The sequence below is a fragment of the Talpa europaea genome (genome assembly GCF_964194135.1).
Source record: "Talpa europaea genome assembly, chromosome: 12".
Taxonomy (NCBI): Eukaryota; Metazoa; Chordata; class Mammalia; order Eulipotyphla; family Talpidae; genus Talpa; species Talpa europaea.
In genome coordinates this window covers 55,406,635-55,421,773 of record NC_140079.1, presented here as the reverse complement: position 1 = coordinate 55,421,773, position 15,139 = coordinate 55,406,635, and the positions used below count along the sequence as shown (strand labels likewise).

The 15,139-nt window shown below is 35.6% G+C and overlaps 1 protein-coding gene across 2 annotated transcripts in view; it reads left to right on the top strand.

Annotated features, from left to right (window-relative positions):
- Positions 1–5,999: 5,999 nt before the first annotated feature.
- Positions 6,000–15,139, top strand: part of CEP350 (centrosomal protein 350) — a gene marked incomplete at both ends in the record, with an annotated part of 100,534 nt that continues 91,394 nt past the window's right edge. Inside the window, 5 exons of one of the 2 annotated variants that reach the window (XM_084251134.1) lie at positions 6,000–6,072; positions 7,152–7,195; positions 8,728–8,842; positions 9,884–10,043; positions 13,421–14,040. In XM_084251134.1, the coding sequence (XP_084107260.1) occupies positions 6,000–6,072; positions 7,152–7,195; positions 8,728–8,842; positions 9,884–10,043; positions 13,421–14,040 (1,012 nt within the window). Of the gene's footprint in view, positions 6,073–7,127; positions 7,196–8,727; positions 8,843–9,883; positions 10,044–13,420; positions 14,041–15,139 lie in introns of both variants that reach the window. The other variant, XM_084251133.1, reaches the window with a different exon arrangement.

Sequence of the window (15,139 nt, the reverse complement as noted above, 5' to 3'; positions counted from 1 at the left end):
ATGATTTGTTTTTAGTCTTTGTAATATATAATAGTTTATGCTTTGACTTTTGCATGAAACACTTTGTTTACAGGATGCAACACTGTAAAATGGATACTAGAATGTAATTCTTGAGTTACCTGAATGATTAATGAAAGTATTCTTGTTTTCTGAAATGTAAGAAACTTAAAAGAGACAAAGTTCAATAAAGTAATAGCTATTGATTTATGAAAACTGTGGTCAGGGCATATAAGAGGAGTGGCCATCACTTGATCCTTAAAAACACAGATGTGGTCACATCAGAAACCCTGCATGATCTTGTTCCTTTCCTTCTCAGGCTTCATCATTTGCTACTTCCCCTCTCCAACATAGGGTGCTTTGTGTTTTCTTAAACTATGTCATATTTTTTTTTGCCTCAGAGCCACTGTATATGTTGTTCCTACTGCCTGGAACACTTTTCCTGTCTTATATAACCCCTTCATTTGTCCTTTCATTCACAGATTAAATGACACTTCCTTCTTTACTTCCCAGGTTAGATGAATTCTTTTATATATATCATATACATCTATCTATCTATCTATCTATCTATCTATCTATCTATCTCTTGCATTTTCCCTAAATATTTTCATTCCATTGTAGTATTTTAGTATTTGTTGAATATCCCATTCTGAGCAAGCCATTAGACTTCTTTAGTGTGGGAACCATGTTTATTCTTTTCACTACTGTATCTCCCTCCACTGCTTTCAGTATTCATTCCTAATATATACTTGGCATTTCAACAATTTTTTTTTAAGAGAATTCTTTTTCTTAAAGATTTATTTATACAAGAACTGGGGGACAGACCAGAGGTGCAGGAGGATGAGAGGATTCACCAGAGACAGAGTGGGGAGCAGAACAGGCAGACTACAGAAAACACTGCTGCGGGGAGCAGTGGGAGAGGCAGAAGAGGTCTACTGCGCCATGTGGGTATCTGCCTGGCCGGCCGGGAATCAAACCTGTGCTGCAGAGGCTGCGGACAGCTTCACAGTGCTGTGCTCAACTTGCTGCGCCATTGGGAAAGCCCTTCAACGAATATTTTTTATATGAATGGATGGCATGGGTCATATTGAGGAAAGGGTTTTACATGAAAGTAGAAGAATATAATCTGATGCAGTAATGGGAGTACCAAGAAGTTTGCTGAAACATCTTATCTGCTCTGTTTGGGGGGTGGGAGTGAGGAATAAAAATGCTTCACATCTGTAGATGCTTGTGAGGACATCCTGTCCTTTAGACTGAGTTTATGCCCAGTAAACAATTGAGGCACGTAAGTTAAAGGTGCATTCTCTAAGGAAGTTAACATGCAGTGAAGTTCCTAAAATAGCTCTACAGTAGAAGACAGAATCTAGGTGGAAAAGCAAGGTTATTTTATGATAATGAAATTATGAGAAAGAATACAGCACTGTGTTATAGATGGTGGGTGAATTTGAATATTATACGAATGAACATTAGAGGCCTTCAGAAGTTTGAGAGAAGTAGCTATATTTAATTTCCAGTTCTGTCTTAATAGCTTACTGATCTTGGACTAGTTCCGAAGTCTGATGCTATCAGTAACGTGGATGTACAGATCGTTGCCTCACAGGTTGTGATGGAAATAGGAAATAATGGAAAACAGTCCAGCAGTTGGCCTACCTAGAATGAACATAGAAAATAATAGTTATGATTATCAACTACTGACTGCCCTCATGGTGACCCCCAGCTCTCCCCATATTAGAGGCATGTATTTTGGACTTCTGGTTTAATGGGATTCTTGCTGTCAAGTGTTCTGGAGCTTCAGAAAAGAGATGTTCTGAGGTGGTTGGGGAATAGGATTAGTTCTCTCCACTGATGCTCATCTTTATCAGATCATTTTGGTGGCTTCAGGCTTCAAAGCAGAAGCAAAGATAGTCCTTAAAGCTACAGTTCTCAAAGTTGGCAATCATTTGTCTTGTAGACCTTAGAGATGCAAATTTTTCTCATAGGATCTGCACCACTCCCAAATACTATCTCAAGTCTCTCCCCTTCTATGTATGTCCCCGCATTTATATCATCACACTCCCCACTCAGTCTCCAGCCCAGGCTCCCTCCCCATTCATACTCACAGCCTGCAAGGTCACCACTGACCCAGGCTCCATCTCTTCCTCCTTTCCCACATATCTATGTTCCTGGAGGAGACTCACCTCAGGGCCTTTGTAAGTGCTGTCCCCTAAGCCTAAAAGGTTCTGTCTGCTCACTCTTCTCCCAGCCAGCTGCATCTCCCCTTGCAGAAGGGAAGAGAAACCAGAAAGGAAGGAATAAGGAGATGAGGTGAATAGCTGAGAGTATCTATAATCACCCAGGCACCATGGGGCTAAAGGCAAGGCAGGGAAAAGCCTTGGAGGGGGGTGACAGGTAGGCTGAAGGAGTAATAGGCCTGCGGAAGGTCATAGGGACAAAACTGGTAATAAGGACAAAGTGGGGGAGAGTACAGTGAGAGGCAAGGAGTAAGCAGAAGTGACCCACTGAATGAATGGATGGTGGAGGGTAGGGGATCAATGCAAAATGGGAGTGGTGAGTAACAAGTGGATGGTCAATGCTGGTAGGTAAGCTGCAAGAACACAGTAACAGCTGGGGGTGTTTGAGGAAAGATGTAAAGGTAGAGATGATGGGAATGAAAGAAGAAATGAGGCAGTGAGAGGTGAGGAGGCAGGCCAGATGGGAAACACGTAGAGCCACAATGGAAGGTGACTTGACATAGGTATGGTGATGGAAAGAGGGGTAATAACAGGAAGAAGAGTCAGTGAGTGGGTAAGGGGTGATGACAGTAGGCTCTGGGGAGGGGAGTGTTCCATACCCACTAGCTGCAGATGGTCAAGTGCAAAGGAAGGAAGGTCCTGAACAGATAGGGGTGAAGAAGAGAAGCAGTTATCCTTGCCCTTTCCCCACTCTGGTAACCTCAGTTCTACCTACAGATTTCTAGGATTTGTTATTAGTTTGACTTTATTCACCCCCCCTTTTTTTTTTTTTAAGATTTATTTATTTGTATACGAACCTGTGTACAGGCCAGATCTGCAGGAGGGTGAGAGGATTCACCGGAGACAGAGTGGGGAACAAAACAGGCAGACTGACGAAATACACTGCTGAGGGGAGCAGCGGGCAAGACAGGAGAGGTCTGCTAGCCATGTGGGACCCTTGCCGGCCCGTCGAACTGGCACTGCAGAGCCTGTGGACAGCTTCAACGGCGCTGCGCTGCACCACTGGGGGAGGCCCCACCCCTTGTTTTATTCCTCTTTATTCTGCATATAAGTGACACTATCCAGTATTTGTCTTTCTCTTGGCTTGTTTTGCTTAGCATAATCCCCTCTGCTCCATCCATGGTGTTGTAAATGGCAAGAGTTTACCTCTTGATAGCTGAGTAGTATTCCATTGTGTATATGTATGACATCTTCCTGATCCACTCATCTATTACCTGAGTATTTTGCATAGTTTGACTATTGTAAATAGTGCTGCAATGAATGTAGAAGTGCTTATTTCCTTTTGGATTAGTGTTTTTGTGTTCTTCAGATGGATGCCTAGGAGTAGAATTGCTGAGTAATATGATAGGTCCATTTTTAATATTTTGAAAACCCTCCATGCTTTTTTCCATAGAGGCTGGGAAGCCTATTTTATAGATCATATAATATGGGAAGCATATTTTATAGATCATAATACCAGAGGGGCGTCTTAAAGTATTGACTTGGTAAGTCAGTAATGAAGGAGTGAGGGAGAAGCAGAAATGCAAAGATGAGCGGGATGCATGGTAATACTCTTTGCTAAGAGAACAAGAAACAAAGTTTTTAAGATAAATGATTTGATTTTGGTTCTGATTTTGATCAATTTGAAATGGTAGTGTACTTGGAGATGGGCTTGGTTCCAGAACTCAGAGAAAGATATAGGACAAAGATATGATGGCATTTAGGAAATAGGTGAATGTATGTGAAATTATCTTTGAAGAAGGAACCTGAAAAGAACCGGCCTAGGAATGGAACCTTTGGAAATGTTACACTGATGACTTGGGCAAAAATAGAGATGCTATCAGTCAAGGGAAAAAAAAACATTGTGGGAAATAGGAGAGAGATATTTCATTGATCCCCAAAATAGTGAGAGTTTCCAAGATGAAAGCTTGAATCTCCAAATGTTAATAAGCTAGTGTTATAATATTCAGCTGGAAAATTGTGTTACAAGAAAGGTATATTACTTAGAATTTCTGGACAGATAGAAATTTTTATTGCTTATTTTCTAAGACAAAAAAGTAAAGCTGTGAATCAGGAAAAAGTAATTTTTTAGACTATAGATTTTTGGTTTAGAAAAAGTTTGGGGGACCTCCCTGATGGTGCAAGAGGTTAAGTCACAGCACCATGAAGCTCTCTGCAGCCACTGCAGCATGAGTTGGATCCCCGGCCAGGGAGCTAACCGACATGGTGCAGAGGAACCTCTCCTGTCTCACCCACTGCAATGTATTTCAGTCAGTCTGCCTGTTCTGTTCCCCATTCTGTCTCTGGTGAATCCTCTCACCCCCTGCACCTCTGACCTGTACTCTAGTTCCCTTGAATTTCATTTATAAATTCCTTGAATTTTATTATTAACCTGGAGAAGTACATGTGTACTAAATTGTGAAACTGTAGAAGGTAGAACTGTTTTTCTTCCTTTTCTATAACACAGTGCTTCTCACAGTAGGTACCCCCAAGATGTTATTTTGTCATACGCAGTTACTTGTGTATTGATGTGAAATAGGCTATTACCATAATAAACTATTGGTATGCAAGTTTACTTTACCTGTTCTCAGTCTTAAAAGGCAAAGATTTTTTACATTGGTTAAAAAATAAATCCTCTCTTCTATGTACAAGATTATCTACAATCAATGTCCCAGAAAGCTGAGAATTAAAAGGATTGGTCAGGTGCAATAAAATTAAGCCAAACTTGCATTTTATTAATAGCATATAAAATAGAACTAAATACCAAAACACATTTCTCTGGGAACAAAGGTAATTTTTTATTGAAGAAATATAAAATCGATTGCTTTTAGGATAGTTTAGTCACATGCCTGGAGTCAGGAATCCTCAGTTCTTTGCTGCATAGACCTCTTCATAAGGCTGCTTGATTGTCTTCGTGACATGGCTGTTGGATCCTTTAGAGAGAACAAACAATGCCTAGTCTTGAAAGTAACATATTGTCACTTCAGCTACATTTGATTTAAAAGGGAGTCACTAAGTCCAACTTATATTCATTATGCGAAAAACTTAAGTTCCATTTCTTAAAGGACTTTCTGCTTGTGGATGTATTTTAAAGCCACCACAAGTGTTCAGCAGTTAAGTAGGATAAAAAAAATTGATATTTTATTTTATTTGTTTTGGTAAAATATACATAACAAAATTTCCCATTTTAACCACTACTCAGTGTATAATTTAGTGGTATTAAGTACATTCACATCATTGTACAGCCATCACCATATTCATATCCAGAATTCTTTTCATTTTACAAAGCTGAAACTATATTAAATAATAACTCCCTATTTTCCCCCTTCCCTCTGCCACGCTACCACTGTTTTCTGTCCTGATCTGCTTATGCTGGCCAGATAGCTTGTTGACAAAAGTTATATTTTCCCATGAATATGGAGGAATTATTTTGTTAGAAAGGTTATATAACAGCAACACAGAATGTTTGGGAAATACAGAAGGGAAAACTCATTCCTAGTCTCAGAATCCTAACACAATCTTTAAGATATTCTGCTATACCATATTACATTCCCATGAGCAGGGCACAAGAGTTCCAGTTTTTCCACATCTTCATCAAAGCTTGTTATTTTTGTTAGTAGTTGACTTCTGGTTGGTGTGAAGTGATCATAATATAATTTTTAATGGTTTAGTTTTCCAAGGAAAAATAAAGTTATTGGATGATCAGCAACTCTCAAGAAGGTATAAATATAACTTTAGAGATGATAAAATTCAAATGAATGCTGATTATGTGATTGCAGGTAAATTGGCAGGATGAGGAGCAGCAAATCAAAAGAGGTGCCTTTACCAAATTCAAGGAACTTTCAAAACAAGGAGACTGTTCAAGGTATGATCTTTTTTTTTTTTTTTTTTAATGGAACTAAATCCCTTGGTTAGGTCATGTTTATAAAAGTCAAGGCTAATCAATAAATGAATGAAAGTTATATATGAGCTTTGGTTTATTGAAAGTGGATAAATTTAAGAATTCAGTTTTGTCTTAAATACACAGGGTACTTCACCTTCAAAGGTATCCTATGGTAAACTGTTTTGTAAAGGAAAAATAATTTTTTTAAAAGATTCAAGTGTGTGCCTATGTATAGTTTTATATAATTTCTTAGAAGATCTGACTTAATATCATTAAGTAGTATAAAGTAGCTCCTAATATAGTTATAGACCTATAGTGCACAGATAACAAAAGCAATAGTCTTATTAAACTCTTTTTTAAAATGATTAATTGGAGATATCAGTAACTTTAATTTAGGGCATGATATTTTTTGAGAGGATATTGACACATAATAGAGTACATCTGGAGGAACATTGGTGGGTTTGTGAGGGATTTGAAAATCAAGTCACATAAAGTGAATTTGGAAGAAATGAAAATTTGTATCCTAGAGAGATATTATATTTGGTTCCATATAATATCAAAGGAAATTAATTGTTTTATACTATTTGAAGGGCTGTTAACTAAAAAACTTAAATAGATTTTACCTTTATTTCTATTAGTAGATGGAAGCCTGGAGTAGTTTTCTAATCTTTTAATCTTCTAATCTAATTTTCTAATTTTTTCATATCAGTGTGAAATACAATACAAAATTTTGTTTTTGTTCAGCTTATTAGGGTAAGTTGAGAATACTTATTGTTGGAGATACTGATAGGGGTGTATGTGGGGATGTCAATCCAGCTATCCTAAGGATGAATAGAATTAGTGTCTAATACAACTCTGAACCATGTATTGGGTTCTCAACGTTAAAGGATAGGAAAACAACCACATTTTGGTTCCATATAAAAAGCACTTGCTGAGGAATGGTTCTGCCTAATAAAGTGGTTCTTAAACTTATGTGTGCATTTGGGAGCCTATTAAAATGCAGATTATGAGGTTCATTTCAGAAATTTCAGATTCAGTAAATATCACTCTTCCCCTGGCAGACATAACCACACCATGGGATGCACTTTCTCAGACCAAGGCTGCTGTAAGTAGTTATGGTTTCTTTTTATTTATTTCCATTTATTTATTTGGTTTAAAATTGATAGGAAAATAAAGTTAAACATTTTCATAAAAAGTTGTATAGTAGAAAATTAAACGTAAATGACAACTATTAAGTAGTAAAAGGATAATCAGTACTCTACCTTAAGATGTCAGGAATATAAATATAATGGCATATAAAATATTAAAATAATTTGGGCTATTTATTTTCCATTAATAAATTTGCTCATTTGAAATATTGAAATGAAGATTTAAAACATAAAATTAATTGGGGAAGGTGGCAATATGTCTTTTTTTAGAAAGCTCCAAGTCAGAGACAATGAAACAAACGGTTTCTCCTTGAGTGCAATGTTACTCTTTTTTTGAGGCAATCACAGACTGTTTTCTCTCAGTACTACTGAAGAAGAATGACTATTGGCAGCTTGTTCTCACTTGTGTTCTATAAAATCTTGTCTAGGGTTTAGGAATCCAAATTTGGCAAATGATACATAGTCCTTTCAAAGGGAGATCCTTTCTCTTTTCTTTGCTTGCTAGGCAGATTATTCTTCTAACATGTCCTTGTTTTATTTTTTAGCCTACCTAAATTTGAATCACCTCTTTACTGTCTGAATACGGTATTTTCTGTCCTCTAATCTTTTGAATTGTTTGGAAAATGACGAAAAGTACTATAATCTAGATTTGGTAATAACACAGGGTCAAAGTTTCACCCTATGAGTATAGCAATATACTATCTCTACTACATAAATATTACACATCTATAATGTAGGAATAGTTTATATCTCTCAATTTAATTTAGAGTTAAACTAATTAAAAACTGATCTGTTAATAGTTGTTTTTCAAAACTAATGGTTTTTTAAAAAGAATGTTTAAGGGTGATACAGGGTTCATAATATAAATGGGGATAAAGTGTGATACAGAACTATTAATATATAAAGAATTTATAAAGAAGTATTCTAATTGTGTGAGTGTCCTGACTATTCAGGAGAAAGTGCTTTTTAAAATCTTTGAGAACATGGTGGTTATACTAGAAATAGACTTATGTTGTAAGGTACATGGAAACTTGAATTCTACCCTTATTGTGAAACTTATTTTATAGACATAAGATTATGCAAAGTTGTGGCTGTTTAAATAGTCCTAAATTTTAGTAGAGCTCATTTGTTCTTTCCTCATTTTTGCATGTTAAGTGGGAATGTGCAAGACATATAGTATAAGATTTACAACATATAATGTCAGAAAATTTACTGTTTTTAAAAAATGTCCCTAAGACAAATAGAAACTCTCAATATTCTTTAGAATCTTTTCAATTTTCTTGTACAAATTTGAGCAGCATTGTACTGGTTGTTATTAGCTGAAATAATAAATAATGAAAAAATAAATATTGCAAAGAAAGCATTCCTGAGTTGTTTTTTCTTTGAAGAAAGGTATTTTACAATATAATTTTAAATCACTATGTAAATTGAAGGTAATTGGATTATTTACAGAATTAATCTATTTGTTGTAATGGTGTTTAAACTTTAGCTGAGACACATTGAAAACAAATTAGAAGTAACTCCTACAAGTACAGCTGTGTTTGATTCTGTCATGGATGCCAAGAAACCTTCTTCAAGTGCTACCCGAAAAATAAGTAGAAAAGGTATGAACTTATTTTCAGAGACGTAAGTATATTGCATATAAATTTTTGATGTTTGTTTCAATTTAACTGCTTCTTATAGTCCCATGTTTGTTTGCTCTTTGTCAGAGATTATACCTCAACAGCATTTAATTTATTTCCTTTATGCTGAGTAACTGTGAAGCAGACTTATATTCATTGACATTAGTTGACGTTTTACCTTTTTTTAAAAAAGATTTCTTTTTTATTTATGCATACAAGAACTAGGGTGTAGGCCAGAGGTTGGAGGGGTAAGTGGATTCACCAGAGACAGAGTGGGGAGCAGAACAGGTGGATCAACTGAAATACACTGCTGAACAGTGGGTGAGACAGGAGAGGTCTGCTGTGCCATGTGGGTTAGCTCCCTGGCCAGGGAATCAAACTCAGGCTGCAGTGGCTGGTTATAGCTTAACAGTGTGAGACTTAACCTCTGTACTACCAGGGAGACCTTGTTTTTTTGATTGGGGACTTTAGCCCCACTTTATCACTTTTACCAGTGAGTTTTTGTTCTTTTTAGTGATGAGAATTTGGGAATATCTCTTTTTTAAAAATTCACAGGTGTTTCATCACTTTGAAATTTAGTTGCCTTAATAAGACTTTATTTTTGTTGGCATTTAAAATTATAAATGTAATATCTGTCTTACATATACTAATAGAAATGGACATAACACAAATATTTTCTTTGGTTGCTTTTTATGTATTTAATCTCATGGTTTCATAATTAGTGGGCTAAAACCTACAGATTGGTACTTTCTCCCCAAACTGATTTTTTAAAAACCTGTGAGTCTGTTGGGTTTTATCTGGTACTTCTTTTTTTTTATAATGAGAGGGAATCTTTGATGTAAAGAAATTTTACATGTAAAATTTTATTTTGCATTGTTTGGTCAGAACACAGTTTTTATAAGCCAAGTTACTGTAACAGTCTAACCTGAGTTTTCCATCTACTTATGTAATATCCAACTACACAACAAAAATAAACAATTATGTTTTATAGCATATGTGTTCATAGATTTCCTTTTCCTTCAGATGGTAGATACCTGGATGATTCTTGGATTAATGCATCAACTTCCAAATCTGCCAAATCACGTAAAGAAAAATCTCGTAGTCCTCTCAGAGCTACCACCCTAGAGAGTAATGTAAAGAAGAATAATCGTGTGGAATTTCGTGAACCTTTGGTTTCTTACAGGTTAGTGTTTTTATAAAAAGTTATATGGGGTTAATCAGTAATATTTACAGTAGCCTTCTGGCTCTAATATTACTGTTGTTTTACAAAAAGATAAAATGAAAATCTTCTATTCAGGGAAGAAAGAAGTATTAATGTTTGTCCCATGCCACCACCATTGTAATAAATAAATTTTCTACAAATTCCTGAGTCTCTGGAAGTGTGGGTTTTTACCCTCAATATCTCATATTGGGTATTCTACATAGTGAAACCTTGTTTAACTTAGTTTTCTTCTAATTTTTTTAGTTACTATGATTTAGTTACCTAAAATTTTTTTTTACTGAAAACATGAGGTGGTTTATTGTTTTACTTTATGCTGGTAACTCTATTCATCAACTTATTTAGTGAGATGTTCAAGATTAATGTATAAATTTTGATAGAATGGGTAATATAAAATGCTCTCTATTTTTGTTAGCTGATAATTAACACTGAACCTTGTATTTCCTTGTTTCATTTATAAGCATTTTTAGTGTTTCAGAGTGTCAGTAAGTAAATCAAGTTATTTAATGATGATGCTTAGTAGTACTTGTTTTATTTGTACTCTTAAATTTGAAATTAAAAAGACTAGGTGATCCAGGTAGATTATGAGTTCCATTTTTAATGTTTCATTTGATGCAATTTTGAAATATTTAGGTAAAAACATTTAGTAGGCAATTGGGTATGTTTCAGGGCTGGTATTATAAATTTTTGAATTGTCAGTAGTGTTAAAGCTATAAAAGTGGTGGAAAAATTACATATCAAGAAGGCAAGGACTTAATTTAGGCATAAGTTCATAGTTTAGAAAAAGGAGAAAGAAAAAATTGAAGACTAATCAGAGTTCAGAATCTTTAACCACACAAATATAAAGTAACTGACCCAGAAACAAAACCATTATCAGAATTGAAACTCAATTGCTATTTATATAATATGCTTCTTGCAAAGAATGCTATTTTGTATTTGAAATTGTGTAAATTATGTGTCTTCTTTTGAAAAAAAAAAAATACCCATTGATAGCTTTTTGGCAGATTCCATTCATACTTAAAACTCATTTTTTATCACCTTCTGTATGAAACATTGCCATTCCATTCCCCAGGCTATTTAACCCTTCCTCTGTGATCCCTTCATACTCTATAACTTCATCTGTTGTAGGATTTCATGTTGCATTATACTTTGACTTCTTATCAACCCAATTGATAAACCTATTAGTTTATATAAGACTGTCAATCTGTCTTATTCTCAAAGCATTAGCTTAATGCCTGTCATTTAGTAAGTATTCAATAAAAATATTTTTGTTTTATTATGAAATTTTTCACATTTACAGAATGGTTGAAAGAGTTATATATAGTGAACGTATTTTACATGTACTCAGTAAATACTTAGTGAGTGAATGAAGGATTATGTAAAATGACTTTTTGTCAATTCACCTTCCCTTTTTAAGATTGAGGCATGATGTCTAGCTTACTATTTTATGCTTTATTTTTTACATGTGTTAATTTTAGACCTAAATCATTTTAATTGAATAGTTGCATTCTAGTCAGGATAGTGAAATAATTACATTTTGTCTTGATCTTTAGTAGAAGGTACAGCACTCAGGGGCCTCCCCGGTGGCGCAGCGGTTGAGCTCTGGGTTGCGAAGCTGCCCGCGGCCTCTGCGGCGCCGGTTCGATCCCCGGCTTCTCCCCGGCCACGGGAGGAGGGTCCCACATGGCGTGCAGACCTCTCCTGCCGCCCGCTGCTCCCCTCAGCAGTGTACTTCGGTCCTTCTGCCTGCTCTGCTCCCCGCTCTGGCTCTGGTGAATTCTTTCACCCTCCCGCACTTCTGACTGTACCCAGTGCATGTATAAACAAAAACAAACAAACAAACCAGCAAACAAATAAATAAAGCATGCCTCTATAAAAAAAAAAAAAAAAAAAAGAAGGTACAGCACTCAGTTCTCAACCCCTATTTGTTTTATGTTGTAATAAAGTCATGGTCTTAAGAATTTTCATGCTATTTAGATTTTATATTCCTTTATTTGAAACATCTAGATCAGTACCCTAATATAGAACCACTAATATGAGCCACAGGTGTACTTTAAACACACACACACACACACACACACACACACATTTTGCATTCTTTTTGTTCTAAATCTTTAGAATCCGGTATGTAATTTACATTATAGCACATCTTAGTTTGACTTGCTACATTTCAAGTGTTCAGTATTCTATTTTTTAGAATAGAATCCATAGGGCCTCCCCGGTGGCGTAGCGGTTGAGCGCTGGGTTGCGAAGCTGCCCGCGGCCTCAGCAGCGTCGGCTCGATCCCCGTCTGCTCCAAGGCCATCGGAGGAGGGTCCCACATGGGGCGCAGACCTCTCCTGCCGCCCGCTGCTCCCCTCAGCAGTGTACTTCGGTCCTTCTGCCTTTCTCTGCTCCCTGCTCTGGCTCTGGTGAATTCTCTCACCCTCCTGTGCTTCTGACTGTACCCAGTGCTTGTATAAATAAATAAATAAATCTTTAAAAAAAAAAAAAAAAAAGGCTGGTACTGACCATTTAAAAAAAAAAAAAAAAGAATAGAATCCATAGGCCCAGGTTGTTATGTCTGCTTTTATAATTTTGTTGGATTTTAAAAAAAATGCTCTTTTTAATTGCTGAGGTTCATTAACTTCCCTTTTAATGAACTGCTTATGTTCTTGAAGTACCTGTATTAGAATAGAAATAGTCTCTGAAGGAAACTTTTGCTAGTATTTTTATGAATACAGCTGTGGACCTTGTGATATGTATTTTGGCTGTTCCCGATCTTCTTTGCTTACTCTGGAATTTCTAGATATACTTTCCAGAGTGTTAGGGTGCCACAAATGTGGTCTGTGGTTCAGAGAGGATTACCTTTACTAAGCCACATTTATTTGGAGGAAAATATTTATTATATGTCCACTTTATTTCTATTCCCAATCTGTTAACTTAGCACATTATTTAGAGTTTACGCATGTGAAATGCCAGTATTTGAGAACTTTTTCCCTTGCATTTAAGATTTCATGGAGGAGTAAAATTTACGTTTTGGTAATAAGTAACAAATGAATATCCAAAGTCATATTATAATCCCATTTTCTGGGGTTCTTAAGAATGTCTCTTCATATATTTTTGCATATTTCTTATTTTATAATATGCAGATTATGATTTACATTATTTGCCATCTAATTTAATAGAGGGGGCATCCGGTCTTAACATTAGTAATGTTTATTGTTTTTAACGAACTGGAATTTCTAGGTTTTTGGGATCTCTACTGCTAGCTAAGAGCTCTCCATTTAGTTTGTATGACATGTTTTAGTTTGATGGTTTTTGTACTTTTTTATCCAAAGCTTATTATTTTTTAATAATAGGGAAATCCATGGCACACCATCTAGCATAAGTCCCAGCCACGTAGAGTCAAAGCCTGTATATTGTATGGATGTTGATGAAGAAAAAGCCGAGAGTGGGAATCCATTGATATGCAATCGAGAAGAACGGAATATACGTTGCTATGATTTTGAGAGCTCTCAATCATCTGTCAATGACACAGTTGTTAGATTTTTAAATGATCGACCAGCAATTGATGCATTGCAAAATTCTGAATGTTTAATTAAAATGGCTGCTCCTATGAGAACTGAAGAAGAAAAGCCCAACAGAACAAAAGGAAATGAGAACATTCTGAAGGCTTCTGTGAGTAACATGGGTAACGACATTGATCCAAAAGTGTTACGGCTCACTGACTCTTCTCCATCCTCTACTAGTACTTCAAATTCCCAAAGATTAGATATCTTAAAGAGGCGGCAACATGATGCAAAACTGGAAAAACTCAAGGAGCGGATTAGAAAACAGTGGGAACACTCAGAGGAAACAAATGGCCGGGGCCAGAACCTGGGTCATCTTAATCACCCAGTAATGGTTGTTAATGTTGATAGCTCAGTGACAGCAAAAGTCAGGAAAGTGGCAGCAGCACCACCTGCTCCAATGTATAAAGGTTTGTATTCAGTTTTTGTATCTCTCTCGCTCTCTCCCTCTGCCTCTTTGTCCCCTTTTCTCTCTGGGAAGTATTTGAGTAGAGATAGCATCTTTAGAACAATGTGCTGTTGTCAAATCCAATCAAAATAAGAAATTAATTCAAAATGCATATTAAAAATACAAATTCTTAGATCCCACACTGGTCCTAAATCAGAATTTCTGGGAATAGAGTCCAGAATTGTAATTTTTAACAAGTCCCTCAGAAACTTTTAATAGTTTGTAATCCTCTATGTGAGCATATAACAAATTGAATAAACAGAAAAGGAGAGTACCATTATCAGAGAACTGGAAGAATATTGGTCTTATTCTGCCACTATATTTGGGTTGTTAATTAAAAGTAACATTTAAAAGATAGTTCACTCAATTCTAGTTAACATTTAAAGGATATTTTGATATTTATAGGATATTTTGATTGTGTTGTTAGATTGACTGAGTTTTTACAAGCTACGGTCATCCCCCTGCATATTTAAGAAAACAAATATTTAAATCAGATTTATACCCACACTGATAGATTTGCATTGAGAAAATGCTTTTCCTAGAGAATTTATTTTTAGCCAACTTGAGTTTTTATAGTTTTAAGGAGTTTGTATTTTTAAGTTCCTGAAGTTATTTTCACAGGATCATCCATGTAGTTTTTAAAAGAGTTGATTCATCGATCAGGTTAGTCTGTGTTAGTTTTGTTATTAAACTTCTGCCATTGTAGGTTTTCTTTTGTGGATAACTTCTGCAAGTCCAGTTTTTCTAGATAAACATGTGAAGATCAAAATATTGTCAAGATTTATTTCTTATGTTAATTATTAACAAACTAACACCATTTTTGCTCTAGTCAATTTTGTTTTGTGTTTTTCTATCAGGTCTAGTTTTTCTTTGACCAGTGTTGCAGTTTTTTGTAGTACTAAGGTGTCTTTAGTTATTTTTTCTCCAGAACAAATTTTACAGTTTATCGTTTGAGGAAGTATCAGCTTCATTTTGTGTTGCTTATTGTGTTTTGCTAGTGATATTCATAGTGAATTAGATAAAAATTGGATAATTTGCATTTTATTTTAGCTAATCTGTGA